Source organism: Chionomys nivalis, chromosome 10 (genome assembly GCF_950005125.1).
Source record: "Chionomys nivalis chromosome 10, mChiNiv1.1, whole genome shotgun sequence".
Classification (NCBI taxonomy): Eukaryota; Metazoa; Chordata; class Mammalia; order Rodentia; family Cricetidae; genus Chionomys; species Chionomys nivalis.
In genome coordinates, this window is record NC_080095.1 from 41,283,466 (window position 1) to 41,303,562 (window position 20,097).

General features: G+C 37.7%; 1 protein-coding gene across 3 annotated transcripts in view; it reads right to left on the minus strand.

Moving 5' to 3' along the window:
- Rbm25 (RNA binding motif protein 25) overlaps nucleotides 1–20,097 on the minus strand; it is a 57,100-nt gene that overhangs the window by 21,279 nt on the left and 15,724 nt on the right. For all 3 annotated transcript variants that reach the window (XM_057782323.1, XM_057782324.1, XM_057782321.1), the window contains 6 exons: nucleotides 18,730–18,897; nucleotides 13,173–13,230; nucleotides 10,888–11,045; nucleotides 2,731–2,916; nucleotides 1,565–1,618; nucleotides 1,267–1,350 (listed from right to left, as the gene is read on the minus strand). In XM_057782323.1, coding sequence (XP_057638306.1) covers nucleotides 1,267–1,350; nucleotides 1,565–1,618; nucleotides 2,731–2,916; nucleotides 10,888–11,045; nucleotides 13,173–13,230; nucleotides 18,730–18,897 — 708 coding nt within the window. The remainder of the gene's footprint in view (nucleotides 1–1,266; nucleotides 1,351–1,564; nucleotides 1,619–2,730; nucleotides 2,917–10,887; nucleotides 11,046–13,172; nucleotides 13,231–18,729; nucleotides 18,898–20,097) is intronic.

A 20,097-nucleotide genomic window follows, 5' to 3' on the forward strand; every position in this document is an offset into this window, starting at 1 on the left:
CTCAATTAAAAATTTTTACAAAGTTGATTTCCTCATAATTTACCAATAACATGAGAAGGTTTAAAATAAATAAATAAAAATAGAAGGGGTAAACCACACACACAACTGTATACCATTTTTAAGCTTACTCGGCCTTGAATTGGAATACTGAACATATATAGAAGTATTCTACAATGACAATGCACAAACCACCATTGTAACTCTCAAGTTGTGGGAGTTACAGTTGTGCATTTAGACACATTTACTTCCAGAAAAAGCACCGTTGTGAGCTATGGTTGGGCAACTGGACATTAAGTGTTCAGCAGCATTTAATCATTAGCATTAATTATCAACTTGGGATTTTGAAACCAGTAAGACTCAATATAGAGAAAATGAACACTTAACACCACTGAGTTATGTTATGTATCTGTCAATCTAGTCAGAACCAGTAAGATCTCATTACTTCAAACATCAAGATACATCTCATGCATTTTGCATTTCACCATCCAAAAGCACCACCTTCAATACCAGCCAACATTCACAGAGGTACTGTCATTGAGAGAAGCTTTAAATAGGCAAAACTCGTGAGTGGGATTTACTGTACACAAATACCAATTTCCAAGCCAGTTACCCCTTTGCATATTTTTCTGAGGGGGCATCCATAAATATAATAAAAACAGAAGCTCATACTTACATCCTATTCCTTGTTACTTTCCAAGCTGAGAGTTTCATCTTGCATTAGTCACCATATGATCTCTATCATAATGGTGGGGGGTCAATGAATAGATTAGCTTTATGGGAATTTACAGTTCTTCCATGCATCTATAATTTGGTAAGTCTGGTAATCACTGACCTACTTTTTAAAATCTCCCCCACTCAAACTTAAATCTACACAAATATAAACCTTAAATTTTAATCTCAGCTCTTTAAAAAGAAGTTTTCCTAAGATTAAAGAACTGCCCACAAAAGTAAACTAAATTGTATGTATGGTACCCTGCTGCCCCCTAAATATAGTCAAATCTGACCTTGACGTCTATGTTGAAATCTATGAATTAACTTGTTCTTTTAAAGTGAGATGACTGTTGAGTAGTCAGTGACTGGAAAAAATTAAGTAATGACCACTTTTAAATGTGGTGCTTGTCTTCTTTTGTTTCTACCTCAGTAATAACTAAGCCTTACAAGGCAATAAATTATACTCTAATAATGTAAAGTTGATTTTCTTGTCTGTTTGCTTTGGATTCTGTAAAAAGTCTAGATTGGTATCAAGTGAAAATATAAGAATACTACCTTATGTGTGTCTCTGAATTTGCTGATCTCTCGGGATATCAAGTCTCTTTTGTCTTCTTCCATTTCTATAGCATTTATATCCTCCTAAAAATGAGGAAACAGAAAGGAATGAATATTTATATTTATATACATTAATATAAAATGATTCAGTATTTTGTACAAGTATTACAAAATCGACTAAGAAAAAAACACCAACTTGGCAGTAAAATTTAATGTAATATGATAAAAAATAGTAAAAATTACAAATCTGGCAATTAGTAATACACACATAAAATCAAAATGTACGTTTTAAACGAACCTTGGTGATGAGTGGGTAAGGGATCAATGGGGCCACTGGAAATCTACGGAAAATCTGCAGAGAAACCCACAAAGATTTTTTTAAAAACATTATGTTGTTTTTATTATTAAAACATTTTTATTTATGTTTATAATTTTATTTATTAAAAACATCATGCTGTAATTCAACATAGTACATATTTACACTGGAACCATTACTTGTGATATTTTGATTTCAAATTATAGTAAAAATTATTTCCTTATCTTTAAAATCTCCTCTGACAAGGACAGGGAGAAAAGTGTCTTAAGAAGAGAAGGACTGGCCAAATGGTGGTAGTATACGCCTGTAATCCCATAGCTCAGAAGGCAGAAGCAGGCTGGCTGATCTTTGTGAGTTCGAAAGCCAGCATGGAGAGAGGACTCAAGAGGTTAAGAGCATTGTCTGCTCTTCCGGAGGTCCTGAGTTCAATTCCCAGCAACCACATGGAGGCTCACAAGCATCTGAAATGAGATCTGGTGCCCTTTCCTGGCATGCAGGCACATAGTAGGAAGAAGATTGCACATATTAATAAATAAATTTTAAGAAATAATAATTTACAAAAATGAGTTCCAAGACAGCCAGAGATCTAACACAGAGAAACCTTATCTCACAATACTAGGAAAGAAAAAAAGGGGGGTAGCAAGACTGTTTCCATATCTCTAAGCTGTAGAAAACAACCATACTTGATATTAATAATATTTGCCACTTGATATGTATTTAAATGCACAAAAGAAAATTTGTCTACCACATAAAAAGATCTGCCTATAATTCTTACCAAAGAACAGTATTTCTATAACTTATTCTCCCTTATCAATTGTTTTTCTCCTTCCACATCAATAGAGGAAGTTCTATTTTACCTAATACCTAACAAACTCTACAAACTATCTTTCCCAATAGACATACTAAGTAGACCCACATTTATGATCAAATGAAATATTAAATACAAGTGTATCTAGCCAAAAATAAAACTTAAAAGTCCCCCCAAAAAACTACTGAAACCCAAAATGAACCTTTCCCTATCCTTAAATAATCAATATATACAGTTATAGCATTTTTCATGATACAAACAACCCCAGAGTTTCTAAAGAAACACCGTAATTTTTCAGAAAAATAAATATTAGAAATGACTGTGTTGTCAGAACACATACGTCCTCCTTCTTTTCCTTCTTCTTCTTCCTGGGGTGAGAGTCAGACTCCTGTGAGGGTGCATTTAGCTCACTGGAGTATTCACGTATTAAAACTTCAATTGCCCCTTTAATCATCTGGTCTCTTCTCTTTGTTTCTTCATCTAAGGCTTCTTCATCATCATTAGTAACAGTTTCTGGTCTTGCATTCTTAAAAAACCAAGACAAATTTGGGGAAAATGGAAAAAAATCATTTCAAAGAATATGAATAGGCTAAACAAAGAAAAATATTATATAGCTATATCTACAAAATATAAACATTAAAAAGGTTATATGCTAAAAATGATGGCTTCTTTCCCCACATATGGTTTTATATATTATTAAATCTTTTTAAAAAATTCTATGTGTGTATATGTGTGTGCCCTATGGCATACATGTGGAAGTCAAGAGGATAACTTGAATGTTGGTTCAAGATCTCAGAAATCAAATTTGGATGGTCAAGTCTAGCAGTAAGGTTCCTCTACCTAATCAGCTACCTCAGCAGCCTGGTTTCTACAGTTTAAATGGTGCAGTAAAAACATATACCTAGCTAGGAATGAAGGTTCACCCCTTTATTCCCAGTACCCAGAATGAAGAGGCCAGTGATCTCTGTGAGTTCAAAGTCAGACTTATCTGTATACAGGTCCAGAACAACCAAAGCTACAGAGTGAAACCATGTCTCCACATGTTCTATACACCATATACACTTCTTTCTCCTAAGTCACACATGCAATATCATTAATAATGAATCAAAATCTAGCCAGGAATGGTGAAGTATGTCTTTAATCTCAGCACCCAGGAGGCAGAGGCAGGTGCATATCCAACTTCAAGAATCAAGTTCCAGAACAGCTAGGGCTATACAAAAAAAAAAAAAAAAAAAAAAAAAGTCTCAAAAAAATATAAACGAAAAGAATCAATCAAACCATACACAAACGACTTGTTCAATGTTTCTATAAAAAAAAAAATATTAGTTAGACTCTAATAACGATCATTTAAGATTGAATATCTGATTGGCCAATGATGGCTGATGCCTGTATTCACAACAATGGGGAGACAGACATAGGATGTCGAATTTGTGGTTAGTTGGGATTACACAAAACCTTATCTTCCCTTCCAACTGGACACAAAAGTCTCAAATAGTAAAAGGGAATCTGCAAAGTCCACAAGTGAAAAGTGAAGAATTGAACCTTCACTCAAAGCTGGGAAGGTAAATAAAAACAGTCCTAAGGGAAGACAAGACGGTAACTACCAGGGAAAGCTTCCCTTACACAACAGGACCTTATCTCAAAAAGAAAATCAGTCTAGCATGAAAAAAAAAATGTCATTGTTGCTTCTGATCATGCCTTAAAGCAACCAGATATAAAGTTAATTTAAAACCATGCTTGTAGAGCCAGAAACACAGATCAGTCGTCCAGGACTTGTCTAACATATGTCATCCTGGTTTCAACTGTCAAAACATCAAGAGAAAAAGGACTACAATCTTTCACATAAATGCCAGGATCTTGGTAACAATACATTCAACTCTACTGAAGCTGAACTTCATGCTCTGTGGTTACTTAAGTAATTATAACTTACCAGTTATTTCATAACAACCATTAAGATGTTTCTACCATTAGACATATTTATATGCAGTTAATTAGCCTAATATTAATCAACATTTAATTTTAACAAATCCTTATTCTGAACACATTGTTTTACATCGTTAGAAAGTAAAAATCACAATTGTTTAAAGAAGAATTTTGCCCACAAACATTATGAACATACACTAAGAAATAGAAAGGTATGATACATAATATAAGACATTGTGTCAAGGATAAAACAACCCACTTTATTAAGTTTCTTACTTTCTCAAACCTGCCTCTTCATCCAATCTTCTTGTAGCCAAATTTTCTACTTGGCATCTTAGATAAAGACAAGATGCTTTACACAAGACTGTAATTAAACTACTAAAATTATTTATCAACAATATGTAGTAAACTGTAATTATGGAGACTATTTATTTTAAATTGGTGAAATAAGGACAATAAGGTCTTCAAATTTATACACCTGTCACTAAAATCCTTAATGATACACTATGCCTTTCTAAAAGAGAATGCTCCAGAGTAACATTTACATTTAAATTCCAGGTTTGGAGTATTTTGTAAATTTTGTTTTTGCTCAAAGCTAACATATAACCCCAACGGGCCTGGAATTTGCTATACTTTCTCAGACTCCTAAGTGCTGAGATTACAACTATGTGCCACCATAACCAGCTCCCTGAAACTTGGCCATTGAAAACTAACTCTACACTATCAAAACATTCTTTAAAGAGCATACTATTGGGCCATGTGTGGGATTGACGGCCTTTAATTCTAGCACTTGGGAGACAGAGGCAGGTGGGATTTCTATGAGTTTCAGACCAAACAGCGCTACACAGCGAAACACTCTAAAAAAGAAACCGGGCGGTGGTGGCGCACGCCTTTAATCCCAGCACTCGGGAGGCAGAGGCAGGCGGATCTCTGTGAGATCGAGGCCAGCCTGGTCTACAAGAGCTAGTTCCAGGACAGGAACCAAAAGCTACGGAGAAACCCTGTCCCGAAAATCCAAAAAAAAGAGAAAGAAACCAGATGAAAAAACATAATCTGTGTGACATTTCCCTCAAAAGACGCTCCATGGGTTTCTGACCACAGGAATAGGAATGGAGTTGTAAATTCAAAGGCCTGCTAATGTAAAAGAAACTCAGACTCTAAATTACCATTCAAAAAAACTGAAAAATTAAGGATCAACATAGCTATTTGCCAGAATTATGACCATATAGGATTTATAATAAACCTTTCAAATGGCTGATTTCCTTATAATCTACATCTTTAGAAAGAAAAGCTATGATAGGCTGTCTCTTAGCTCACAGCTAAGTATCATTAAAACAAAAATGTGTTGAAATAACGTGTAAGGAGAGAAGTTAATTTGGGATAGAAAGATCATTAGACAGGTTGCCAATTCTGATCTAAAGCTCGCTGACTTCGCCAACAACTTTCCATTTCCCAAATTTAACTTCTACCTCCAAATCCAAAATGTATACTAAGTAATACTAACAAAGTAACAAATCTAAGAAACTTTATCAAGACTAACTTCTACAAAATGAAAGAAGCCATTCTGGGGGAACCTAAACAAACACACAGTTCCCTCAGTAAACATGAATTTGGAAGGGACTATGTGAAGACGTTCACTTGGAGCACCTTCATCTACCAGAATTTATTTATTTATTTATTCAATCATTCATTTATTTATTTATTTATTTATTGATGGAGGAAGGTCATTGGCTAATAAAGAAACTGCCTTGGCCCATTTGATTGGCCAGCCTTTAGGTGGGTGGAGTAAACGGAACGGAATGCTGGGAGAAAGAAGCTGAGTCAGAGAGTAGCCATGATTCGCCCACCAGACACAGACGCAGGTTAAGATCTCCCTGGTAAGCCGGGCGGTGGTGGCACACGCCTTTAATCCCAGCACTTGGGAGGCAGAGGTAGGCGGATCTCTGTGAGTTCGAGACCAGCCTGGTCTACAAGGGCTAGTTCCAGGACAGGCTCCAAAGCCACAGAGAAACCCTGTCTCGAAAAACCAAAAAAAAAAAAAAAAGATCTCCCTGGTAAGCCACCAGATCATGGTGCTACACAGAATATTAGAAATGGGTTAGATCAATATGTAAGAGCTAGTCAATAAGAGGCTGGAGCTAACGGGCCAGGCAGTGATTAAAAGAATACAGTTTCCCTGTAATTATTTCGGGGCATAAGCTAGCCATGCGGGCGGCTGGGTGCCGGGGACGCAGCCCTGCTGCTCTTATTTCAACAATTTATTTTGGTTTTTTCGAGACAGGGTTTCTCTGTGGTTTTGGAGCCTGTCCTGGAACTAGCTCTTGTAGACCAGGCTGGTCTCGAACTCACAGAGATCCGCCTGCCTCTGCCTCCCAAGTGCTGGGATTAAAGGCGTGCGCCACCACCGCCCGGCTCCATCTACCAGAATTTAATACTCATGGCTATCCAGAGATTACCTGTACTCCAACACTCACCAGTTTGTTTTGCTTTCTAAGATATGTACAAGCACTGGCTGGCCTGACTTAATAGGTAGACCAGGCTAACCTCATCGACCAGCCTCTCCCTACGAAATATTAACATTAGAGGAATTCACCTCACGTACTAATTCATTCCTTTATGTGTATGGGTGTTTTTCCTGCATATATGTGTACCCCTTGTATGCCTGATGCTGTAGAGGGGATGCCAGAAGCTGGTGTCAGATCCCCGGGAACTAGAGTTACAGGCAGTTTGTAAGCTGCCATGTGTGTGCTGGGAATCAAACCTGGGTCCTCTGCAAAAGTTGCCAACGTTAGTTAGTAACCCTTGAGCCATCTCTACAGCCCACCAGTTTATTCCTGAATGCATGGTTAACAAAACACAGCTTGAAACAATCATGGAGGTTAATCTATATGTACAGACTTATTGCTGAGCAAATAGAAAGCAACAAGTAGGGACAAGACTAGACAGGTTAGACTGGTTAGCTGTAATGAAATATAATTGTACTAAACACCACTTTTTTTTTTTATTATGTGTACAATATTCTGTCTGTGTGTATGTCTGCAGGCCAGAAGAGGGCACCAGACCTCAATACAGATGGCTGTGAGCCACCATGTGGTTGCCGGGAATTGAACTCAGGACCTTTGGAAGAGCAGGCAATGCTCTTAACCTCTGAGCCATCTCTCCAGCCCCTAAACACCACTTTTTTAAAAATGAAAAAAAAATACTAATCTATATACTTAACTATTTTTAATCAAGTTAGCTAACAAGGAAACTTTTCTTAAAATTCAAAATCAGGAAAATTATTTCAACTTCTTTTATAAAATTTTATATTTTTCTCTGACTCATTAAAGCTATTTTTTTGATCTTCCTTTTACCTCAAGTCAGAGGAAACCAAGAGTTGATCACAAAGTTATTACTGACAGTCAATAAATGCTTATTACGTTATTAATTTAGAAGACATTTTGCTAAGTGATAGGGTGGGTACAAAAGAGAAGTTAGTGAAATTATTTTCACTTTTACTGAAAACCAGGAATCTGGAAAGGGTACAGAATGTGACAGTCAGACAGGGTATGATAGGCTGTGAGAAATGAGACAGTAAACAGAGGCCATGTGTGTGGAAGAGGGATGTGGAACAACAGGATTTTAAGACAATAAAGAAATGATACCAGTCATTGTGTAAAAGTTATTTCCAAATTGAAATATTCCATCCTGCAGAGAAGACCTTGAGCAGGAAGGTTAACAACTGAAGATAGGTTCAGGAAGTCCCTGAAACTCATCAGTTTTCCCTGACAGAAAAATAAACAATAAAAGGTGAGAGTTGGGCTGGAGAGATAGCTCAGCAGTTAAGAGCACTGACTGCTCTTCCAAAGGTCCTGAGTTCAATTCCCAGCAACCACATGGTGGCTCACAACCATCTGTAATGAGGTCTGGTGCCCTCTTCTGGCCTGCAGACATACACAGGGACAGAATATTGTATACATAATAAATAAATAAAAGCTGAGAGTCCCTCTCAGATAGAACAAATCTGAACTGAGCTGTAAGAAAGCTGCCCAAAATAAATAAATAAACAATAAAAATTAGAAATTAAAAAAGCCACCAGACAGGCTGCCTGAATGAAGCAGAAAGCAGTATAGTTGTCAGAGTGACTCTGAAAGGACACGCTCTAACCTGCTGAGCTGCCTGCAGGCTGTCAAGTCTGCTTCAGGTTTCCCAATATCTATGAGCTGTCACTCATGTTGGAGTGGACCTTGGTGAGGTGGCAATCTTTGAGTCATTCCTGCTCCTGTAACCCCTCACCCATATTTCGGAAGTAACCCCAGTAAGATTCACTGGTTCAGCCAGGTGGTGGTGTTGGTGTATGCCTTTAATCTCAGCATGCAAGAGGTGGATCTCTGTGAGTTGAGGCCAGCCTGGTTGGTTTACGAGACTGAGTTCCAGGACAGGTTCCAAAACTACAGAGAAACCCCATCTTGAAAAACCAGAATGACTAAAAATAAACAAATAAGTAAAAAAAAAAAAAAAAAAAAAAACCAGAATGATCATTGTTTCACCAAGTTGAACTTTGGTGGTATTTACCATATTTTGGTCTGTCACCGGCTTCCTATAATGGAGTGAGTAGACCTGTGTGTTGTCTTTCTCCAGGAAAAGTTTTAACACATTCATAGCTATATGAATCAAAGGACATGTTAATTATAACTGGATGGACAAAATATTAATGGAGGAGCTTGGATGGGCAATAAGTACCAAAAACATTCAAGTAATTAATAATAATATTAAGAAGTCTGTGGGCTGATGCCAGCAGATGGCTCAACATGTCAAGGGGCCTGAATTTGATCCCTGGGACCTACATGATAGAAGAGAACTTTTGTGAATTATCCTCTGACTTCCACACATTCCACTCATTCGTACCTACACACATATCTATACACACAAATAACTGTAATATAAGTGTTTTCAAAGACCCAATTAATAGCATATCTGATTATAATCTCAGCACATTAAGGAAATAGAGCTTAAGGTCATACTACATAGGAAAAAAAGAAAGAAGCCACTCTGCACTATAGAAAATCCTATCTTTAAAAAAAAGAAAAAAGAAAAGCCAAAAGAGCAGCTGGAAAAAAACTCAGCAGTTAAAAGCACTTGCTGCTCTTGAAGACATCAATTCCATTCCCAACATCACACAGTGGCTGGCAACTACTTGTAACACTAGTTCTAGGAGACTAATAACCCTTTCTGGTTTCAATGGGAAATACAAGAAAATGATGCACATAAACATACGTGCTCACTCAACAAACATAAAAATTTTTAAAAACAAAAAACAAGAGATACACAATACAATAAAACCCAAACACTACGCAAAACATAAACTTCACTCTGTAAAGAGCCAATTAATAGCATATTAATCCAAACCTGTAAAGAAATCCAAACCAAGATTGGGTCTGACAAATAAGCAACAATAATTTTACTATATAAAGATTTGCAGAATGTGTCGGTGAAATTACTTAAGTACTAGAAGTCCAAGAAAACCAGAATTAAGCAGGGGGGAAAGATGTTCATAAAATAATCCTTTTTGATTTGATAATCTCATGTTGACTCAAATTCCTTGTATAACTGGTGAGCTTGAACTCCTAACCCAACTGCAGTTACCTCCCAAGGGCTGGGATTGTACCATCACAGCTGGCTTTAATCCTGCTTTTATGAAACTATTCTAATTAACACTATACTCATGGGGTGGGGATATGGATCAGTGGCAGAGTGCTTGCCTGTAAAACAGTAGCTCTGGGCTCTACCCTCAGCACTGAAAGAAAAAACAAAGACAACAGAAAACTAAATTCAGTCACACAGAAGAAAATGTCTTCAAGAACATGAGACCAAAATGTCTACAGTAAAGTACTTGGGTATGGTAAAACTTGATTTCCTTTTATATTTTGCTTAAATTTGAGTTAAAAAATAATCTTTAAAGGAAGCTATATGAAAGTTTGATGAGAAGAAAGGTTATTTTGCTTTCTTGATGGAAGTGGAAAAAAAGACAAGAAAAAAATGGACGCAATATATAATCAGGTTTAAGATTTGTTTTGTGAAGGAGACAATAGATACATTACCACACAAGACATAAAAAACTTTTTGTCCTCATTTAAAATAACAAAACTAAAATGAAAAATAAGAAAATGTCCTAAGTCACCCCAATACATTAAGTAATACAACTAATTTTCAGTTATTTTAGAATCCAATCTGTGTGCATCTAAAAGAGAGGGTACTAATAAACATTGTGTAGGTTGAAATATTTTATACTTACTTACAAAGCTGCCTTAATGAATTAGCTCTGATTGGAATAGTCTGTACAAGTGTTTTCTCTGGCAAGTTAACCTTGTCCAGCCTCCCTTACTACCTTCATCCCAACCTGGAACAAGCAAACCAACAGTCATCCACCCACTGTGGGTAGATAAAACACAACTACAAACTATGAAAATACACTCCTGCACAAGTCATAAGCACATATTACAATAATTATTTTTGAGTCCCCATTTTAGATTTATGACAATATGAAGGATTCACACTGAACTAGTGCACCCAGATTAGAAAAGATATTGCATACCCCATTAGCTTTCTTCTTTGCTTTCCATTCATCCAACTGTGCCTTTGTTTTTGCATCAACTTTAACAAGTAGCTTCTTCTCTCCAATCTGAAGATCATGCAATAATCTGAGAGCACGGAGGGTAGATTCGGGCTCTTTATACTCACAAAATCCAAAAGCTAGAAATAAAAAATTGTGAATTTTAAGTTATAAAAAGAAAAAAAATTGCAAAGTAAAATGATTAAAGACATTACTTGAGGGTACTGAAGTCATCACTCCAATCCTGCTCTTTGACTCTCTAATAACCATTTCACTTTTAGCATGTGCAAACCAATGAAGTCTGTGTTTGTGTGTGAGAGAGATCATGTGTGTAGGTGTGTGTGTGTATGAGAGAGAGAGAGGGAGGGAGGGAGGGAGGGAGGGAGGGAGAGAGGGGGGGGGAGAATATAAAGAAAGAGAATATAAAAGATCAGTAGAAGCCGGGCGATGGTGGCGCACGCCTTTAATCCCAGCACTCGGGAGGCAGAGGCAGGCAGATCTCTGTGAATTCGAGACCAGCCTGGTCTACAATAGCTAGTTCCAGAACAAGCTCCAAAACCACAGAAAAACCCTGTCTCGCAAAAAAAACAAACAAACAAAAAAAAAAGTTTAATGAGAACACACTGTATGCTTGAATCTCAAGAACTGGACAACCGAATGCCTTGAGACCTCTCAAGGTTTTTGGAATACCCTTTAAAAAAAAAAAAACTAAACTTTTCACAAAATTACGTTTGTGGTGGGACGATTCCCCATTAAGCCGTCGACCGTTCCTAGTTCTATATACAGTCTTACAAGCATCAATGGTAGAGAGACCCTCTTACTTTCTTACATTCTTCAATTCTAAAACATACTCAAAAATCAAGAGCTAGTTCCAGGACAGGCTCCAAAGCCACAGGGAAATCCTGTCTCGAAAAACCAAAAAAAAAAAAAACAGTGAAAAGACAAAAATAATGAAATGTAAGAAATTAAAGAAAAAAACAACAGTCAAAAGACTAAAGATATAGTTTTAAGCATCCAGACTTTTGCAAGGTATGACAAGGCATAGGCAGAAGCAAAGGAGGACTGGAATAGCTGTAACTATCAGAAAACTTAGAACAAGTTCCCAATGACTTTCAACTTAGAAAGCACACATATATCCTGAATAGCATAAATATTTAAAATTTGACATTAGTGAAATGTAAACAAGAGCCAGGCAGCGGTGGTACACGCCTTTAATCCCAGTACCCAGGAGGAAGAAATAGGTGTATCCCTACGAGTTTGCGGCCAGCCTGGTCTACACAGTGAGTTTCAGCACAGGCTCCAAAGCTACAAAGGGAAACCCTGTGTCAAAAAACCAAAAATAAATAAGCCATGTGATTATCTTTCCTCTTTTCCTGAGCTCTAATTGCTCAACCCGGACGAGACAGCCTTTCTTTCAGACAAAATAACCTTAAACACGTAAGAAACTAGTGGTAGAGATGAAGAGATAGCACAGCAGTTAAGAACACATACTACAGAAGACAGATTCCCAGAACCCCTGTTAGGAAGCTGGAAACCAACTGTAACTCCAGCTCTTAAGGGATACAATACTCTCTTCCAGCTTTGATGGGCACTGAACTCACATGCAAAAACCCACACATAACTTACAGGCAATTAATAAAATCTTTTTAAAAAGAGAACCACTAGATTTAGTATATTAAAAAGGGGGAAGAAAGAGAAAACCATTTAGTAATTTTAACTTTTTCCTCTTCTACCTCCATTCTATTTCAAATTTTGGATCTTCTTTTTTTTCTTTAAAGATTTATTTATTATGTGTACAGTATTCTCAGTATTCTGTCTGCATGTATGCCTGCAGGCCAGAAGAGGTCACCAGATCTCATTACAGATGGCTGTGAGCCACCATATGATGGCTGGGAATCAAACTCAGGTCCTTAGGAAGAGCAGGCAGTGCTCTTAACTGCTGAGCCATCTCTCCAGCCCAACTTTTGAATCTTCTAATCCCAAATCTCAGCCAAAAACCTTCTCAATTGCCTTTTTGTTGTTTCTCAAGACAGGGTTTCCCTGTTTAGCTTTGGTGCCTATTCTAGAACTAGCTCTTATACACTAGGTTGGCATTGAACTCACAGAATCTGCCTGCCTCTGCCTCCTGCATGCTGGGATTAAAGGTGTACACTACCATCATCCAGCTCAATTGTCTTTTAATACATGCTAATAGAAAATTAAAGCATGCAAGTGATTTATGCAAACAGGTTACAATAAAGGCAACAAGTAAGGAAAATATGTATTACCTTGAAGTTTTCCTGAAGCACCTTGTACTCGCTTCCAGCTTAGCACCAAACCACATTTCTTAAAAAGAAATTTAAGAATTTACCACTTAACAAAATGAAACAGCTTCAAAACAAGCAAGATCACAAAGGTTACAGAGTATGATAGCTCACACCTGTAATCCAAGAGGCTCAGGTAGAAAAAGTTAGAGGGCCGGGCGTTGGTGGCGCACGCCTTTAATCCCAGCACTTGGGAGGCAGACGCAGGCGGATCTCTGTGAGTTCGAGACCAGCCTGGTCTACGAGAGCTAGTTCCAGGACAGGCTCCAAAACCACAGAGAAACCCTGTCTCGAAAAACCAAAAAAAAAAAAAAAAAAAAGAAAAAGTTAGAGGGCAGCCTGGGTCCCCATTTGAGACCCAGTTTCAAAATAATGTCACCATCAATAGAGGGGGGCAAAACAGAAAACAAGTAAGATTATGCCAATGGGCTGGAGAGATGACTCTGCGGTTAAGAGTAAAGGCTGCTCTTCCAAAGGTCTTTGAGGTCATTTCCAGCAACCATCTGTAATGAGATCTGGTGTCTTCTGGCATGCAGCCATACATGCAGACAGAACACTGTATATATAATAAATAAATCTTTAAAAAAAGAAAGATCATGCCAGCAACTAATCTTGTTAAAAAAGATACTAAGTCTCTCAAAAACATGAGACATGTAACAAATTGCTTAAACAAAAACATAAAGCTTTAGTCAGGCAGTGGTGTCACATTGTAATTCTAGTACTCAAGAGATGAGACAAAAGAAAGCTCCATCTCTCCAGGGCTGGAGAGATGGCTCAGTGGTTAAGAGCACTGACTGTTCGTCCAGAGGATCCGGGTTCAATTTCCAGCACCCACATGGCAGCTCACAACTGTCTAAAGATCCAGTTGCAGGGGATCTGACACCTTCACACGAATGCACATAAAAAAGAAGTTAAATAAACCAAAAAATATATTTAAAAAAAAAAAAAGAAATAAAGCTCTAAGTTTGAGGACAGTCTGGTCCTCAGAATGAGTTCCAGGACAGCCAAGACTACAGAGAGAAGGCATGTCTCAAAAAACCAAAACAGACCCAGCACTTGGGAGGCAGAGGCAGGCGGATCTCTGTGAGTTCGAGACCAGCCTGGTCTACAGAGCTAGTTCCAGGACAGGCTCCAAAGCTACAGAGAAACCCTGTCTCAAAAAACCAAAAAAAAAAAAAAAACCAAAACAGAAAACAGACAAGCTTTAAGGGGAGGGAAAAAAACAAAAAAAAAGAAACAGGAGACTTATTAACCGCTAGTAGAAAGTAACAGGTGGGTGGTATTATCATTTATTCTATGGCTTATTTTATGTGCTGCAAGACTGTATATGGCTGATCACAGTCCTCTTGAACAATGCATTGATTGCTTTTCCTGTATTGAAACTCTGCCCCCAAGTCTTCAGTAAGAAATCTTATATCCAGGGACTGTAGAGATGGCTCAGAAGTTAAGAGCACTCGTTGCTCTTTCAGGGAACCTGAGTTCAATTCCCAGCACCCACATGGTGGTTCACAACCATCTGTAATGAGATCTGGTCTCCTCTTCTGGTGTGTGAATATACAATAAGTAAATAAATCTTAAAAAAAAAAAAGAAAGAAAAATAATTTTTTTTAAATATTTATTTATTTATTATGTATACAATATTCTGTCTGTGTGTATGCCTGCAGGCCAGAAGAGGGCACCAGACCCCTCTACAGATGGTTGTGAGCCACCATGTGGTTGCTGGGAATTGAACTCAGGACCTTTGGAAGAACAGTCAATGCTCTTAACCTCTGAGCCATCTCTCCAGGTTCCAAGAAAAAGAAATCTTATATCCTATCCTGAGTGCCCCCCAGAACCAAAAACAGAACTGTGACTTATAGGATGGGGTGGCACAAATCTTTAATTCCTGCACTACAGAGCCAGAGGCAGGCTAATCTCTGTGATTGAGACCAGACTGGCATGCACACCAAAGTCTAAGACAGTCGGTGCTATAAAAACTACATCTCAAAAAGAAAAAATAAATTGTGACTCGTCTCTAAGGAGAAAAAAGAAAGGTTGGAGTTTGGTTTTTGTCCCTATTTTTCGACACAGGCTTTCTCTGCGTAGCCCTGGCTGACCTAAACTCGCTTTGTAGACAAAGATGGCCTCAAACTCACAGAAATCTGCCTGCCTCTGTTTACCAAGTGTTGGGATTAATAGCATGTGCCACCACTGCACCCAATAGTTTCCAATTTTAATATTTTCTTTTAATGAAAAAAAGAGTATGAATCATAAAACATTAAAATTTAACAAAGCTGGATTTTGTGGATTCTGTTTTGTCATTTGATGCCAAGGACCACACAACCAACAAAATGGAAATAGCTACTGAATTACTTATTAAAAAAAAGATTTCCAGGATAGGCTCCAAAACCACAGAGAAACCCTGTCTCGAAAAACCAAAAAAAAAAAAAAAGATTTAAAAAAGAAATCAAATAAATGAGCTGGGCGGTGGCGGTGCACACCTCTAATCCCATACTTCAGAGGCAAAGGCAGGTGGATCTCTGTGAGTTCGAAGACAGCCTGGTCGAAAAGGGTGAGTTCCAGGACAGGCTCCATAGCTACAGAGAAACCCTGTCTCAAAAAAACAAAACAAGCTGGGCGGTGGTGGCGCACGCCTTTAATCCCAGCACTCGGGAGGCAGAGGCGGGGGATCTCCGTAAGTTCGAGGCCAGCCTGGTCTACAAAGGGAGTTCCAGGACAGGCTCCAAAGCTACAGAGAAACCCTGTCTCGAAAAAACAAAAAAACAAAAAACAAAACAAAAAACAAAAAAAAAAAAAAAGAAAAAGAATAGTAGCGATTAGTGACAGCATAAGCACCATTATTTTTCATTACAAAGCCATCTAATACCATTCCATGTAACAGCATATATGTTTCTTTTTAAATTATTGTTGTTATTTTTGTTTCAATATAGGTTTTCTCTGTACAATTCCAGATGTCCTGGAACTCACTATGTAGACCAGGATGTCCTCAAAGTCAGAGATCCATCTGCCTCTTCCTCCTAAGTGCTGGGGTTAAAGGCATGCACCAACACTTGACCACTTGAAAAACAATTTCTCTACATTATATTACATTATTATATTACATTATTGTGTGTGTTTGTGTATGTGTATCTGGGTGTGTGTATATGTATGTGTAAAATGCGTGCATGACTGAGGGCACATGTGATATGTAGGTAGACGTCAAGAAAAAGACTTTGACCAGCCTGGTCTACAAGAGCTAGTTCCAGAACAGGCTCCAAAACCACAGAGAAACCCTGTCTCAAAAAAACCAAAAAAAAGAAAAAAAAAGAAAAAGACTTTGCCAGTTCTCTCCTTCTACCTTTACACAGATTACAAAAATTTGGCTCAAGTTACCAGGTTTTCTTTTTTGCTTTGTTTTTTCGAGAAAAGGTTTCCATGTAGCTTTGATGCCTATGCTAGAACTAGCTTTTTAGATCAGGCTGGCCACAGAGATCTATCTACTTCTTCCTCCCAAGTGCTGGGATTAAAGGCGTTCACCACCACTGCCCGGAGAGTACCAGGTTTTCAAGGGAAGCAGCAATACCCATGTACCAAAGATTTTTGTTTAAGGCTGGAGAGATAGTTCAGTGCTCAAGAGCAACTGTACTTTTTGAGAAACTTTAGGTTAAGTTCCAGCACCCATATGGTGGTCGACAACCATCTGTAACCCCAGTTCCAAGGGATCCAACAGGCACACAGATGGTGCACATACATGGACACATGCAAAATACTCACAAATATAAAATAATCAGTCAGGCGAGGGTGGCGCACACCTTTAATCCCTGCACTTTTAAAGCAGAGACAGGTGGAGCTCTGTGAGTTTGAGGACAGTATGGTCAACTCTGTCTTGAAAAAAATCAAAGACCAAAAAAAAAAAAAAAAAAAGAAGAAGAAGAAAAAAGAGCAATTAGGTTGTTTTTGCTCTATAATAAAGATATTTTTAAATAAAAAAAATTCAAGATAGCTAAATAACATGCTATTTCTGCTCTGAATAAAAGAATCAATTATCACCAATGTCAAAAGTCTTCTAATGATCAAAATTTTCTTTTGGGGCTGGAGAGATGGCTCAGCAATTAAGAGCATTGCCTGCTCTTCCAACGGTCCTGAGTTCAATTCCCAGCAACCACATGGTGGCTCACAACCATCTGTAATGAGGTCTGGTGCCCTCTTCTGGCCTTCAGGCATACACACAGAAAGAATATTGTATACATAATAAATAAATAAATATTTTTAAAAAAATTTTCTTTGATAGAAATATTTTTAGCCAGGCAGTAGTGACACACTCCTTTAATTCCAGTACTCGGAAGGCAGAGACAGGCATATCTCTGTGAGTTTAAAGCCAGCCTGTCTCCAGAGGGAGTTCAAGAACAGGCTCCAGCCGGGCGGTGGTGGCGCACGCCTTTAATCCCAGCACTCGGGAGGCAGAGGCAGGCGGATCTCTGTGAGTTCGAGACCAGCCTGGTCTACAAGAGCTAGTTCCAGGACAGGCTCCAAAGCCACAGAGAAACCCTGTCTCGAAAAACCAAAAAAAAAAAAAAAAGAACAGGCCAGGCTCCAAAGCTACAAAAAAACAAAATCAAAAACAAAAACAAAATCAATCTATTTACTAAGTACTTATAAAATCACAACATATTAATCCAAAGATTACAAACACACTCCTATTATGGTAAGTTTTGATCACTTTAACTAAGTTAACTCAGCATCACCAAAACTAGGAATAAGGACAACATAAAACACTTGTGTAAAAAATGTGTACAAAATCTAAGCAAATACTGAGCAATTTCTAACTCTGAGAAATATTTTATGAAAGATCTAGCCTTGTGTCAGGGAAACAAGCAAAATAAATAAAACCAGAGAGTTATCTAAAAGAAGCTTATGATTAAATGAAACACAAATTCATTCATTATATCATAAACTGAAAACAAGTAAGGTTTCAATTCAATTCAATTCAATTCAATGAGGCAGAGGTGGGTGGATCTCTGAGTTTGAGACCAATCTGGTCTACAGAGTAAGTTCTCGGACAGCCTGAGAAATTACAGAGAAACTGTTTCAAAAAACAAACAAAAATTAAGTTCACTGATGAATCTGTACCAAAGAATGCTAATGTGCTCACTGCCCTGCTCTTTTTTTCTTCTGCAGATCTAAAATTTTTTCATAACAAAATGCTAAGAAAAAAAAATGATGGATAAGTTAGGCATGAGGGCACAGGCCTTAGACCTAAGTATCTGACAGGCAGAAGCAGAACGTTCCTGGGTTTGAGGTCAGCCTGCCACAAAAACTGAAATAGTCCTTTTTTTTTTTAAGTTTCATTTTGTAAGTTTAAAAAAGTAGAAAATAGTCAGATGGTGGTGGCACACACCTTCAACATGAGCACTTGGGAGGCGGATCTCAGTGAGGTGGAAGTCAGGATAGTCAAGATTATTACAGAGAAATTGAGAAAGCCTGTCTCAAAAAAAAACAAAAAAAAGGCGGGGGGCCACGTGGGGGCCACAGTCTAACTTACAGCTAGGAGCTGTCGTATAAGCATGTCCGAGGCTTTCTCTGAGATATTGCCGACAAAAACTGTAGTAGTAGGACCGCAATTTTCATCATTTTCTTTTAATTTTAAGCCTGGATGATCCTTTCTTGCTCCCAAATGTTTCCCAACCATGGACACAGTAGGTACTAGAACCTATAGTAAAAAAAGACAAAAATATTTGATCTGGAAACTACGACATTATGCTAAAAATTCCAAATTTAAAGTATAAATATATAGCATATTATTAAAAGCCCTACATAACTGATCAAAGATTCCTAAAGCATGTAGTATGTTTCATTAAAGCAAATTTATTCTTCACAAATTTCCATTAATTACTTTTAAAAAGGATAGAAAAAAGTCAAGCATTTTTGCTTACAATTTGAAAATTTTAAAACATAAACCATATTATTAAAAACATAAAAATTTCAACACAATTATAATCAGAACAAAATTGAAAGCAAATTCAACACTGCCCACGCTTTTACTTTTTATAAGGTCCTTGTGTTACTAGCTTATTTTCACTTTAAACTTGCAACTTTCCCACATACCAGAAATCTATATACTTAACAAGGAATTCATTACAACTCAGTAGGCATGGAAAAAACTGTGAACGGGAATAATTTCTCCAAACCCCAATTCCACCTTTCTCTATTCTACAATACAAAGGGAGTGTCATTTGGAGGCATCTAAAAAAACCGAACTAGGCCAGGTATGGTGGTACACATCTTTAATCCAAACACGAGGGAGAAATGTGGATCTCCAATGAGTTAAAGGAGAACCTACCAGGTTTACATAATGAATTCCAGGCCAGTCAAGACTAAAAAGTAAGACACTGTCCCAAAAAAAAAAAAGCAATTTTAACAAAAAAATTGCCCAACTATTTATGAGGTTTAGGAAGTGGTGGGCTTTGACAGTTTAATGATTGCCACCATTTCAACTTTACTCTCTGCTTTCTACTGGTATTTCAGATTCAGGCTCTCAGCCCTTCCTGCCATCATTTCCATCTGTGCCAAGATTTCCTACAATACGGACCCTAATCCTTCTACAACAGTAAGCCCAAGTCAATCCCTCTCCTTCTATTAAAGAGGTGGTGTTCTTTCACAGCAATATAAAAGTAACTAATAGGGGCTGGAGAAGGCTCAGCAGTTAAGAGCACTGACTGCTCTTCCAAATTCCCAGCAACCACATGGCTCACAACTCATCCATAATGAAATCTAGTGCCCTCTTTTAGCCTGCAGGCACACATGTAGACAGAACACTGTAAACTAAATAAACATAAATAAATCCTTTTTTAAAAAAGTAACTAATACAGTACTCTTACCGAAGGTTCTCATTCAGTTCAAAACAACTACA